This window comes from Aythya ferina (genome assembly GCF_964211825.1).
Source record: "Aythya ferina genome assembly, chromosome: Z".
NCBI classification, from domain to species: Eukaryota; Metazoa; Chordata; class Aves; order Anseriformes; family Anatidae; genus Aythya; species Aythya ferina.
The window spans coordinates 8,304,463-8,318,447 of NC_140299.1; the positions used below are offsets into that span (position 1 = coordinate 8,304,463).

A 13,985-nucleotide genomic window follows, 5' to 3' on the forward strand; every position below is an offset into this window, starting at 1 on the left:
ACATTTCAGACATTGCTGGCATCTGCTACGAAGAGATGGCAACCAAAAAATGCTATGGAATGACATTTAATGGATTAATTCTTGAGAGACAGGTGATCAGGCTTTTCTAAACCATAATTGCATGCAGCCTGTACACAATCCTGCAACAAATGCCATAGATGCATAATGTTTGCTGATGTCACCATACCAGCTATATTCTGCTTATATAGACATATAAGCTGACTCAAGATCTTTAAAATTTGTTCTATAGTGGATAAAATCCAAGGAGGAAAGTCCAGGAGAGTCCTTATAAACTTCAAGTGGCAAGCTGTGAATCAGACAAACTAAGTTTGAACTTCTTGCAGCTCAAAATGAAAAACTCAAGCTAAATCTTAGGGTATTCAGAACTAACTCGAAGAGATATTTCTGCAGGCAATCATCCTGGTACAGACAGATAACGAATTCCCACCCTCTTCGCTGTAAGAAAATTACAGCCTTGGCTCTCACAAAAAATCTTTCTGCCATATGAAGACCAACCTAGAGTGCCCTGAACCTGGCCTTCATTAAACAAAGGTATTTCAAATTAAGCAACCTGATCAAAACACAAAAATGTATGCTTTGCACGAAAGAGATGGTAGCCAATTTCCCTTTCACAATAATAATAATCACTAAGATCGCGCCCACTATCGGGAACTTAAACTTCTGCATAATGTCACTTAGGTTATGAAGTTCTAGATGAGTCTACAGCCTCTAATTCTTTTCAACAGCTAGACAGCAACTCCAATCATTTTGACTTTCAGAAATAAGGGTCCAGTTGCAGGGCTACTGCTATTAGCCCAGAGGCATTTTCACTTCTTACCACAGCAAGTTTTTACATGATGATTTCTCTCTTGAAGAGGGATGGGGAACAGAAAGCAAAGAATAGAATCACACAAGAATTCAGGCTGGAAGGAAACTCTTCAAGGTATCTGTTCCAAACCCCTCCCAAAGAAAGGCCAGTTTCAAAGTTACTTGAACAAGGTTCCTTGTTCAGTTCAGTTTTGAATGTCTCCAAGGCTAGTTCTCAACAAGTCAGAAAATTCACACATGTAATCTTGATCACAACACAAAGGACCTGATTGGCTTAGAGGAGACTTATAAGACAGGTTTCTCGATAGTAGAAAATGGTAAGTCGAGGACACTGGATGTACATAAGAAACTTGACTTTCAAGAGTCTCAACATTCAAAAAAAGGCCAAAGACAGCAGAACCAAAGACATATGCATAGGTTGGATGGACTACAATACTTAAAGTGCCAGCATACTGGTAGACAGCTGGGTTGTTTGCTTGACAGTGATAAAGAACTTGTATAGCTAACTCCACAGAGTGAAGGGCAGAACAGAAGCTTGCTTCCTCAAGGCCTGTAGCGTATAATAAACATCTTGACTGCAAGTGCAGTTCTATGAGACCTTATATTCACTGAAGAATCTTCACCCACACTTCAAAAGGAGATGTAGAGGATGCTTGCGAGTGTGGTCACAAAACTCTCTCCCAAGAGCCATTATAGGGGTTACACTGAAGTAACTGCAATATCTTACCTAGGAGTTTGTAAATTGGTGCTCAAGAACAGGAGGTCCTCAAAGAACAGTCAGTCCTAGGGATTTCTTAAATTCTCAAAGTCCAGAGATACCATTTGACAATAACAGCAATATCATCAAAAGCTTATGAGGCCAAGAGAATGGAATGTTTTGCTGGAAGAGAAGGCATTGCCTTCTTTCCAGATTTATCCCTCAACAGAAAAATAGACAGCTGATATGAATGTCCACCTAAGTAAAAGATTCACACATGAGAGACAGTTTTTAAAGCCAGGTGGATGAAACAAAGAGGAACCTTCAAAGAAAATGAAAATCAAAAGACCCTAAAGAGACTAAAGACAAACTTGATGAAGACAATAGAACAATAGCAAAGAGACAGTCAAGCAGCATAGATCTGTTAAGCAGTGAATTGCTCAGTCCTCACTTAAGCAGAGAACTGAGAGTGAAGTGCTTACAACCACTAAAATACAGCATCATTCACTGCATGCGAGTAGACAGGGCTGTTATGAGAGCCCAATGGTCCTGCTATGGCACACTTTTCCAGAGGATTGAGAGCAGATGTAGTTACACTGGGAATATTAGCAATGCACAGATATTTCAATACTGATGTTTCCTTTTAGATTAAACATTTACGTCCATCTCCATTGCTGTTTGAGGTTGCATTTTTTAGAAAAGACAGATAAATCTAGTAGGACACGTAACCTAGAGGTAAAAGAAAACACATGCCTTTTTTTTTTTCCTTTACACATGGTAGCCTACTCTAGACACTAAGCTTGAAATATTGCTAAACACTTTGAACACACATGAAGAGATTCCCAAAACCTGGCTTTCTCAGCAGAAAACAGAATGAATGAGGACAAAAAGCATTATCTTCCTTTCACAGATAAGAGAGGCACAGAAAGAGATCAGAGGTTTTGCCTAAAGTAACACAGGTAAGGAAAGGCTATTCCCAGTATTTACTCAAGCTAAACCTCTGTCTCTGTCTGGCCTCCTAAAATTATTCCAATACCTTTGGGACAACAGTCAAATTAATTCTTTATTTATTATCCCAGTTCTCAAGTATATTTCAGATAGGCTCATCCATTGTTCCAGTACAGCTGGGTAAACAGACAAAGTAAATTCTATCATGCAGGTTTACCTTATAGCATTCAAAACCCTTTGCATATGTTGGATTTTTTTTTCTTTAAGCGAACTAAGAGTGTGTTTAAAGGTGACTCATGTTGAAAGAAGAGGAATGGAGAAGTCTGGGGAAAATCAGAAAGGAAAGGTTTCTGAAGATTGACTTGTTTCAGTATCTTTTTCAAAAGAAAAAATAATCATAACTAATATTTGAAGCTTTAGTATATAATTACCCTTATTAAGGCAAAAAATGACAATGATATGGACATGAATTTTAGTCCCTGACATGAAAAGAAAGCAAGACTTTGTAGTCCTTTCAAGAAAAGGCTTCCTTTGGATTTAACTGTGAAATGACACCACAACTGTGTCAACAATGTTTAAGATGAACAAGCAACTCATGAGAAATAACAACATTAAATAAAAAAGGTAAAAAAACATTAGCGTCCTCCCAAAAAGCTAATCTTCTTAAGATTTTACAATCTTCCCAAAGCAGACCATGTCCTTCAGTATGCTTGCACAGTGCTTAGTACACAACAGTACCTCATTCCTGACAAGGGCCTCTGGCATTACTGAAATATAAACACCAAACAACAGGAAACAGATGGCATAATATATAGGAAGGGGTGAGTGCAGATATCCCATGGAAAATAATTTATTGATACTCCTTTCTGCTTACAATTCTACCCCATACCTATCGCATTTCTATAAATGGGGGGAGAACCCAAGCTTAAAACACATACGCAACAAGAACCTATGTAAATCAAGGGAGTTAGCAGATGTGTTGATAATCTTCTACAAATAAGTAACAAAAGCTGCCATCTGTACTTGTAAATTCAAAAGCTAATAGGCAAAGCTGAGACTACAGGTCAGGCATTATCCTTCTTTTTAGGTGAAATAGCTTGAGAATCCCAGTCCTGTGAAAACTCAGCCTCCTCTGCCATTCCTGCGAGTGAAGTCCCACCCTGTGCTGCAGAACGTGTACAAATTCACCAGCCAGCAACTTGCCAAAGTAAACTGGATTCTTGCCACTGTTTGAGATGGCATTGAAGCAGCAACTGTGTAACTAGGTCAGACCTGATTACCTAGAACAAGGGCAATTTTCTTTACATCTCCATGTAAAGCTTCTGAAAATGGCCAAGACTGCACAGTTGAGAGCTGCAGCAAGAACATTCAAAAATCATTTTTGATACAAGAGATTTAACTACATTTTAATATGGATGGTATTTTCTATTAACATCAGGGCAGAAGCCTATTGTTCAGTAGAGCTCTTCACTTCCTTTACACAGGAGCTATCTCTTTGAATCTGTCTGAGTCAACTTTAGTGACCACTTTAATATTCACTTTACAATTAATGCTTCTTTTTATGGGTTGGTAGAAGGTAAACCAATTTCAGTTCAGCTTCTAGGTATTGAATTTATTATAAAAAGTTATGTACTTAAAACTCCTGTAATGAAACCACAGGCATCATGAGATATTAACCTAGAGTTAATGCTGAGAAGGCCAGTTTGAATAATTCAATTCATGTCACCTTAAGTATCTTTTCAAATGGAATTAACTTTATCTCACAAAAAAGGAAGCTCCATGTTCCAGTTACTGATTATTGACTCCACGAGAGTTCTGTCTTAAATCATCTCACCACCATTTTCCCCACATTTTTATGTCACTACCACCTCCTTTAAATTTCGAGGGCTAGCTTTTCTTATAAAGAAGCAGTATCAGGTAAGACAAAAACGTGACTTCAGAATTATTGTTACCATTATGTGATGCTAAAACAGACAAAAATAAAAGCTAACACCAAAGTAGCTGCATTAGTTCAGTCCATCTGAGAACCAGGGCTGCATTTCAGCTATGTGTGCACAGCTACTGCAGTCGCTTCCCTCCTGTACAACTCCACCTTTCTGCAACAATGCCATGGCAGTTCGCTAACACTGCAGTTCTCTTGACCTGTTAATTATCTTATTCTAACACGAAGCCCCGGCATTTAGACACCAAGAGGAGATGCTTTCAAATTCCTGTCTAAGCTCAGAGGAAAGGGGAGATCATGGTCAGCATTATTGTACAGCAAGAATGAGGGAGCCAGACAGACAAAAAGCAAGTGATGTCAAGATACAAGTGTAGCATTAGGAATTAATCAAAACAAACAAGTAGGAAAAAAAAAAAGAAAAAAAAGGAAAAATTAGCAGAAACGAGAAAGAACAGCTCCTAACAGGGATAACAAAGCCATGCTTTGGTACAGACTATAACTGTACAGTCCAGTCTTTCTGAAAGACACAGGAAAAATAAGAGCGACATCATACGCTGCAGCACAGATGCCCCTGTAACGTCAGCGGGCACCTGAATTGGGTGATTACCTCATCTAGAGGGTTCAAAGAAGTGAAAACTAGGTAGCAAGCTAGTATCTACTGATTTAAAGCCAGCCAGCCAGAATTTCCTTCTCTAGTCAAAACAAACAATAGAGAAAATTCCCCATGGTCAAGGATTCATACAAAAGTCAGGAAGACTTCCCTTAGCCTAGTACCAGAACCAGATGACTTTTTTCACACTCCACCTTAAAATTAATACAGGGGAGACTGTAGAATCTTCATCAGGGCAGAAAGCAGGAATAAGGAGCACTCAGAGCATGAGGAAAGGTTTTGGCTATGTCTTCCCCCCCAGTTCTTACCTCCCAAGAAACCCTCCATGCCGTGCTCCTCTGCAACATTACCTAATGAGGCAGGACACCAAAATGCAAGCCCTAGGCTTGGCTGAACTGCTGTATTAAGACAACACCCAAAAGGAACAACATAAGAGACCAACGATGACCCTAGGAGTTCACAGTTCTGTTATTAAGACAAGTGACAAAAGGGCGCAGCAAAAGAGGTGTGTGAAAATAACACGATGGTCCAAAAAGCAACCCAGCAATTTTCCTTTGTTTTTGATAACTGTAGCATGGAAGAGTGTGGTATGGAAAGAACTGAAGTACTGAGGCAGTCCTGCAAATCTCTCCACAGTTCGAGCTGTGAGGAGAAACCTAGCATGAAGGGATTGTTTGGAAGGAAAAAAGGTAACAAATTATAAAACCAAATGCATTCAAGAAATAAACAGCTCCATGATCACCAGGATTACATAGAAGAGAAAACTGAAGAGGAAAGCTAGGAACATTACAAAGATTTTGCAAATTATGAGACAGACCAGCTGAAACGTGCTTTGACAGTTTTTATCTATGCCTACAAACCTTTGTACAGGGCAAGAAGGCTAGGGCAATTTCAGACCTGCTAGGCTGGAGCTGTACACTAGGTACTGTAAATAAAATGTCAAGACAAACCTAGATATAATATCTGAATTTGCATTTGTGGACAAAAGTGCCTGTAAGTATAAAGAAATAATGGGATCAAAGATAAGCTTGATAGAACTTGCACATGAAGTCAGTAAACAAGTTCAGAGAAGTCTCTGTATGTACACTGACAGAGTGCTTAGGAAGACAGAAGAACAAGAGATGAACATGGATTGCTGTAGCTCAGGTGCTAATTTGACAGTTAATAGGATCAAGGCTTCTTATTATCTATATTTCTGTATTAGAATTGTAGATGGAATTAGACCACATGCCTTTACAATCACGTATTTAAAGGTGAAATGCTAAAGGTGAAAGATTTCAAGCACAACTCAACGTCAGGGAAGTAACAGCATCATCCCAAACTCAGCTGTCACAGTTCTGCTGGACCGCGTGGGCTCCTTTAGACTGTTTTCCACCAAGAACCCCAGCGGGCTGCATATCACAGGCAAGAACACAGGCATCATCCATTCTCAGAGAAAACAAAAGGTTCTTGCTTTGAACTCAAGCCATCGCAAAATGGATGGCAGATAAAAATATAAAAGAATATAAATGAAATGTTTATAAAGCTAAAAGCTTGACAAAATGCAACATATTTTTTTTTTTTTTAAAAAGCATAATAACCTGTTCCTACTGCCAGTGAAGTCAGTACTGCTGCCTGCTCCTTGAATAGAATTAAAAGAGCAGCCCTGACTTCACGGGCTTCTGAGAAGTAGGATCTGTCTGTACAGTTCTGTTAGCAGAGTCCAGAGTCAGGCCACCTCCTGGATACTCTGCACTGATGACTTTACCTCTAGCCAAACTAGAAGTCTTAAACAATCATCAGCAGAAGATCTAGCGCCCAACCTATTAAAAACAGCATGGTCTTTTTTTTATTATTATTTTTAAGGTAGGACAGCCTCTGAATGGAGACTTACTAATGTAAACTACAGAAAGACAATAGTAGGTAAAGACATTAGGTAGAGCACTTGCATAAATTGCCTTAATTTTCAGGGTATCATCTGCTATCAGCAGGGATACAAATCAAGTACGTAGTTATCAGAAAAAAATCTTAGCAACCATGTCTTCAAGTCTTTCTGCATATACATCTGAGAACCATTTTACCACTTAATTTAACACATTGTATCTCTAGTCAATGTTTTCTGTTTTTAAACAGCATAAATAATTATGGGTCTTCTATAAACAGCTCAAATCAGATGGGCTGCCTTACAGACTTGAGAAAGCTCTTATTGACCAAACACATCATCTGTAATCTCCTTTTCAGTCATCAAAAGCCACAGTGAAAATTTGAAAGGCTGCATCTATAGTGACTGTAATTATTTCACTGTTTAAGAAACAGAAGGACAGAAAACAGACGAGCATCTTATCTTTTTGCTTAGCAAAAGCATGGGTTCCTATGGTTCCTACTGCAGTACAACATGGTCAATTAACTTCACCCATTTTATTGATCCAAAACTTGCTTCATTTTTTTTGTTTTCCTGTAATCCACATATTAAGGGAAGGTCATGGGACACCAATCGTTAAGTAGTTACCAACATTGTAAAATACAAGACAATGTGCTCAATTTACAGTTCTAGAAGAGAGAAGATGTTTTGGAGATGTCATTAAAAAAGAAGATGGAAAAAAGAGCTTACCTGCTGCTCCTTTTCCTTGGCACTGCTGAGTTGAGAGAGGGAGAGCGTTAGTTTTTCCTGTTGCTCAGCTAGGTACTTCTGATAAAGGCTCAAAAGTTCCTGGCATTCTCTGTACTGTTGCTGGAGAGGTGAGACATCAGAAGTTAAGGAAAAAATACTGTTTCATGAATAGTTAGAGTCAAATACATACTAACTTACTCTGTGTAAATCCGATTTAGATCCATAACAGTTCAATTTAAAAACAGATACCATGTGTTTGAGTACTGCCTAATGATGATAAATCTGTCTAGAGATGAATGTTCAAGTACAACCTTCTTTCTATTCAGAGAGTGGAAAAAGAAGAATTGCACCAAATTCTTTTATCATTGGAAAAGGGACAGCAGCAGGAGGCAGGTGATGACATTGTTTCAGTTGGAACAATTACAACCCTCTGATTTGTATTCAGCAAAGCCAGACACTACCAATGTTTATTTATAAATAAATAAATAGCCAGCCAAGTAAGTAAATAGTCCATTTTTAAGCAGAGGCATGGATTCACAAGCCCACATACCCAAATCCAATCTCTTTGCTTGAGCACTGACGGCTCAAAAACCCACAGCCACAGATGCAGCGCTACAGGCCTTTTAGAGACCAGCAATGATTTTTGGACAGTAATCTGGAGAAGCAGCAACTGTGGTGTTTGCAAGGATATTAGCAAGCAACAGTGTCCTGCCTTGCTTGCAGCATTGAAATTCCAACAGGAGATAAATCTGCTCTTCACCTGTCATTGTGTAATTCCCTCCCTTGCTCATGTAGCATGGTAAACCATTTATGCTCCCCCTTCTCCCCCCTCACTTTTAATTATGCATGCAGATGGGATAAGGGCTCGCTGTCCAAAGAGATTACTCTGAATAAATACTTTAATAACAAGTCACCGCAATTAAGGTAGGGAACAAAAACTTCTTCAATCTATAAAATGGTGTTGAGTTACAGATTTCCTTAACATTTTTATGATCTAATCATTGCTTCTGGGCAAATTCATGTTGCAATCATTTTTGCCAATCATGGCTGCATAAATAACTCACTGCTTTGTTATTCCCTGTTATGACCCTTTTTTTTTTTTTTTTTTCCCTTCTTCTTGTTCTTTTGGGGGAAGGGGGAACTTGCCAGGTTTTCTTTTTGTTTGTTTTGCTTTGTTTTAAATGAAAGGCTACACAGAGAATGAGCAAAACCTTTTAGGAAGGAAGGAATGGGAGGTTATTAAAGCCCAGTGTTTAAATCAATCAGGAGAGCTCCTAGTCCACCTTTGCTCAGCACCTGGAAATACAGGAGGATACAAACAATGGTCTAAACAAGCTAATTGCTTTCCAGAGTCAGCCTGCCTGAAGCCTGGGCTGTTTTACATTTCAGTTCATTTCGTCAGAGAGCACCAAAAGGCTGAAGTGATTTGTGGTGGTCTCAGGAGTCTCTGCCAGCTATGATGTATATAAAAGGAATTTTTTATTCCGGTTGTAACCATAGGCAGTAATGTTTATAGTAGGTGAACATATTAGCCTGGACGCAGGGCATGAATTTTACTCTAGAAAAAGCCAGTTCATTTATACTGCCTAAGAGTTAAATGTCGGTATTTGAAGACAAATTATAGGGAAATTCATTTAAACCCATGTTATGTGGCAGAATATAAAAACAGACAGTCCTATCTTTATCAGTTTTTTACAGCCCTCTTAATTCACTTTGCTTCCAGCAGCCCCTTCCCCACCAAACAGATTTCACCCTCTTCTCCCTCCAGCTAGCACACTGCTGGCACGCAGAACGAGTACCCAAAATGGCCCCGGGGTCACGAGTGATGGCTGTGCACCCACTCGCACTCTTACCATAATGTTGGTACCAGCCGTGTCTGGAAGCCAGACACGAGAGTGCCCGCACAGTAGCACATACATACGTGGTGCACGGGTACCACAAGAGATGCCCAAATCGTGTTTTACAGACTGCAGAGCTCCTGCTGTGCACATGATGCTGCCACCTCTTACTTGCAGCTGCCAAATTTATTTAAACTATAGCTTACAAATACGACATGCAAAATTGGTGTTAGGAAAGCAAATTCTAATTGTCCAAGAGCCGGTTATGGGATAACAAGTAGGAAGGGCAATAGTTAATGTGAGCCTGAATGGCAGCTGAGATACTTGTGAAATTCTTCGAAGATTCCATCAGCAATGTAACTATGGTTAAAACTTCCTGTATTAGAAGATTAAAATCTCATTCATTCAGACAATGACTCTGCATTAAGCAACATATTGTTACAGCCACCATAGTCCAAAGCCCTGCTTTGCTCATTAAGTAAGTAAACATCAAGCTTCAAATAGGGAAGAAAAAAAAAGAAAAGAAAAAACTGTTCTTTTGTTGCAGGCACATGTATAATAGCTCTAACTACGATAATTCTCCATAATGTGCTGGTACATTTACTGCAGAATACTTTCTTAAAAAAAGCTTTAATATTAGATCTTACTCTTCCGTTCTATTGAATTTTTGCTAAAAGCAGCAAGACGATCTCTTTCTTTTTTTCTCCCCTACAAATTAGCCAGGCAATAAACAACAAACACTGCCACAAAAATATTTAAGTCCTTCAGATACAATGGGGGCACATATGTTCAATGGGAATGTGCTCTCCAAACAAATACATAGGTAATAACAAATATTTTTAAGATCTTCTTTATAAGAAAGAAACAGGAATTGCTATAAGGGTGAAAAAATCTACAACTAGTCCTGCAGATTTGCATTCCACAGAAAACTGTGTGTGCCTAAATGCTCACAGATATTTCTTTATCCATTTAGGAGCACAAATATTGGATTTACAAGATGTTTGTTACCTGAGAGAAGTGGTACTTGGCATTTCAGTAAACTGTAGTTTTATATCCAAGAAATATGCATTTGAACATATCCCAGTAATACACTTCACGCAGTTTGTTAATAAAGTATTTAGGTTGTTCACAGAGGGTGGGAAGGACAAGACAAAGAAAATCAACTTCTGAAATGCAAAGGTTAAGATTTCAACACTACATTTACATGTCATACTGCAAGGACTATATGTTTTACAGAATAAATTAGTTAATTTCATCGCTGAATGCAAGTCACAGAATTAAGAGTTCATTTATGGCTCTTAAGAGATAATATCCTCAGTGGAGATGGCGTTGGCTTTGCGAAGAGGGACCACTGCATGCAGCAGTGGCACGCTTACAGAGGCCAGGAACAGATTTCCAGGGAGAGGAACGTTAGGCAGGGAACAAAGAGCTTCTTATGGGTGAGGCTTCAGAAGAAGGCACAGCCAACCTAATGCTCGGCTGCTGCCAGAGACACACTTCTGCTCACCCCCAGGAGTCTCACCCCTCCATCTGCACCAGCTCTGCAGCTCTCCCAAGCCCCCCGCTTATCCTGAGGGCTTAGCAAACCAAACCAGCAAATCAAAGGGTCAGTTAAGCACAGGAGCTGGCACGAAGCAGGCAGAGGAAAGGTGCAGCTGGAAGAGGGGCCACTCTTCCAGCAGCAGCACCCTGCCTGGTAGAGTCCCTCCACCTTGCAAAGTCTCAGTCCTACTCTCCAGCTCAACTCCTAAGCCTCAAGGTTTTATGTCTGCTAAGACCATACCAACTGTGCCCAGCTTAATCCTTGCTGAAATATTTTTAGCCTGCTCACAAGCTGAAGCAGGATAGCCAGATCCTTGCTTCCCCAGAATTTGGAGGAAAAAAAGAGGTGGAGAAAAGTACTAGCCACAAGCATACCTGCTGACCTCCTGTAGCATTCCCAGTACAGTGTTCCCACTGCTTCTCTGACTGTAAGCAAAGCTCACCTTAAAAGCCAAAATATTTTGGTTTAGAGCAACCAGCAACTTTCTAGAAAGCTTCTGAGTTCTCCACATCAACCTCCACATCTTTGTGTGCACAATGTCCTCTTGTCAGCCACTCAGATACCCACTGGCCTGCCCATCTAGAACAGAGGCTTCCAGATGTAGCCAGCACCAGCCACTCTGCAAGGGTGAGCTATTTGCTGAAGTTCTGTCTTTCCCAAATCACTTCTTGTAAGAAAGACAGACAAACAAACAGGATATTTTTTAAGAGGGATGTTTTAGCCTGTATCATTTCAGAAGTGCTTGGTTTTACCTCCCTTTATTTTAAGGGAAGAAAAACATTTAAGCAGCCTCCAATCACAGGAATTTGGGGTTGGAAAAGGTTTTCTAGAAGCTATTACCGTAAGAGGAGTGCGCTACTACTGAGATTTTTTGGCAATCAAACCAGTAACAAAGGCTCCGTTGTGTTTTCACAAACTCCTCGCCTAGTGACTCACTCCTCAATGGTTTGTCACGAGCAGTTTTGGGAAAGGCATAAGCTCTCGCGTTTGCATTTTACACCTGGAGAAACTGTGGCACAGGGAGTCTTTGGGCACATCTGCGCACACAGGTGCAGCCCAGCAGTCCCACGCTCCACACGCCAGCTCCAGCACAGAAGTCTTGTAGCTGTAGGGTAAGTCACGCAGCCCAGGCACAGCACTAACAGCCCAGATCCATCCTGCAGCTGATTACCTTAGAGTGCAAGACTGTCTACATCCACCCATGCGGACACATCCTAGGAGGCTTCCCAAGCATCAAACAAGCTGCTGAGGGATGACAGGTTCCTGTAGTCCCTGACTCGGACCATCCTTTCATTCTGATCCATGTCCAGAAGAGAACACAACAGCCACATCATCTTCAGCAGCAGGATGCTCCAGTGCCACCAGCCCCTATATCCAACAGAAGATACTCGAGAGACTAAGAGCTAGTACAGAAACATGCAAAGACAGATAGAGCAAGCAAAGGAAGAGAAAAGTCAAACAGGCACAAGTTTAAATTTAAGTAAGTCAGCAATAACTTACACTTTGCAGTAGAGATACAAGAAACCTTCAGGGATATCATTTCAGCACGTGATGAAGAAAGCTTTTTGACATCTGCAATCATGATCTAGTAAATACAAAATACTTTTTTTTTTTTTTTTAATCCTTGCTTAAGGACACGTCTCTAGAAAGCTGACTACTTATCATCATATTGGCAGTTTCAGCAAAGACCAAACTCCCTTCACTGCCTCAAGTAGTCCCTTGAAGACAAAGGCTGAGAAAAAAATAGAGCGACAAGGAGAAGCCGAGAAGTACCAGCACCACTGGCTCAAGGCTGCTGAAGCCAGACGGACACTGAAAGAGGGTTTAAGTCCCCAGAGAAGAGTCTATTCAGATAGCTGTGGGCAGACCCGAGCTTGCCTACTTGCTCTCCAACTAGGTGTGTATATGCCAGACCTATTCAAGAAGTTGTGCAGCCACAACAGCACAGCATCTAGCACATCGTGCTTAAACCAGTTCACCGTGCTTTGATGTTTTGTTTTACATTTGGCTGCAACTACACCATTTCCAGAGCACAACTGGACTGTGCCCAGCAATTTGAACATCAAAGCAAGCTCACATCCACTGAATAGACATGCTTCTGTGTCTACATTTTAGCACCCTGTAAGACTATGACATCCTATTGCACTGTTACTCATTAGTCCAATAATGTCTTAGAAAATGCCACCGACAGCTCGATCTGCACTTAAACACTTACAATACAAGGGTTTGCGCAGAGTCTGCAGAACCCCGAAGGGCCTCGACAGCCTCGTGGCAAACTCCGCCACAAGTGTGCTCAGTCTGAAGTGAGCCCACATTTTTCCATGCATCATCCAAGCATATATTTTTTCAGTATTTTGACAAGAGGCAATGAGGTTTATTTTCTACCTTAAAATTTTGCATATCAATAGGAGAAAGATACCATGCCTTTTGGGAAAGAAGCAATATGTATGCCATTCTGATTTCCACCTGCAGGCTCTCTCTTCTTGCTAACCAAAGAAAGGATTAAAATAATGCCGCTTCAACTACTTACATATGAAAAGTCATATGAATAAAAATAAACTGCTGGTATTAATAAATTAACATCTAAAAGGAACACTTTAAAATATAAACTAAGATATTCTAAGCTCTTTCCTTTCGCATTAAACAATTACATACTTCATTGGAAGCTGACCCACATTTAATTTTAATATACAACTTGCATTCAATATACAGACAGTCCTGCATTTTAACAATCTCAGAAAAGCAACAAGCCTGCATTTCAGAATTCAAACTGTCCAGGCAGAGATCAAAGTCAACCTCAACACCTTTCTTCTACCTTTAAAATTAAGAGAAATTAAAGTAAGTAGCTTGAACCTATGTGAATCATTGTTCTGAGAAAGGGTAAAGACTGGTAACTTCTATGAAGGTTTATTATCTAAACTCTAAAGATGCTGCAAAGACTGAAGGTAATAAAATGTTTTATGAACAACTTCACTTCGCTCGTTCTTAT

The 13,985-nt window shown here is 40.0% G+C and overlaps 1 protein-coding gene across 1 annotated transcript in view; it reads right to left on the reverse strand.

Moving 5' to 3' along the window:
* The window catches only part of KIAA1328, a 171,235-nt gene that overhangs the window by 96,378 nt on the left and 60,872 nt on the right, over positions 1 to 13,985 (reverse strand). The window contains exon 6 of the mRNA XM_084504086.1: positions 7,616 to 7,743. Coding sequence (XP_084360212.1) covers positions 7,616 to 7,743 — 128 coding nt within the window. The remainder of the gene's footprint in view (positions 1 to 7,615; positions 7,744 to 13,985) is intronic.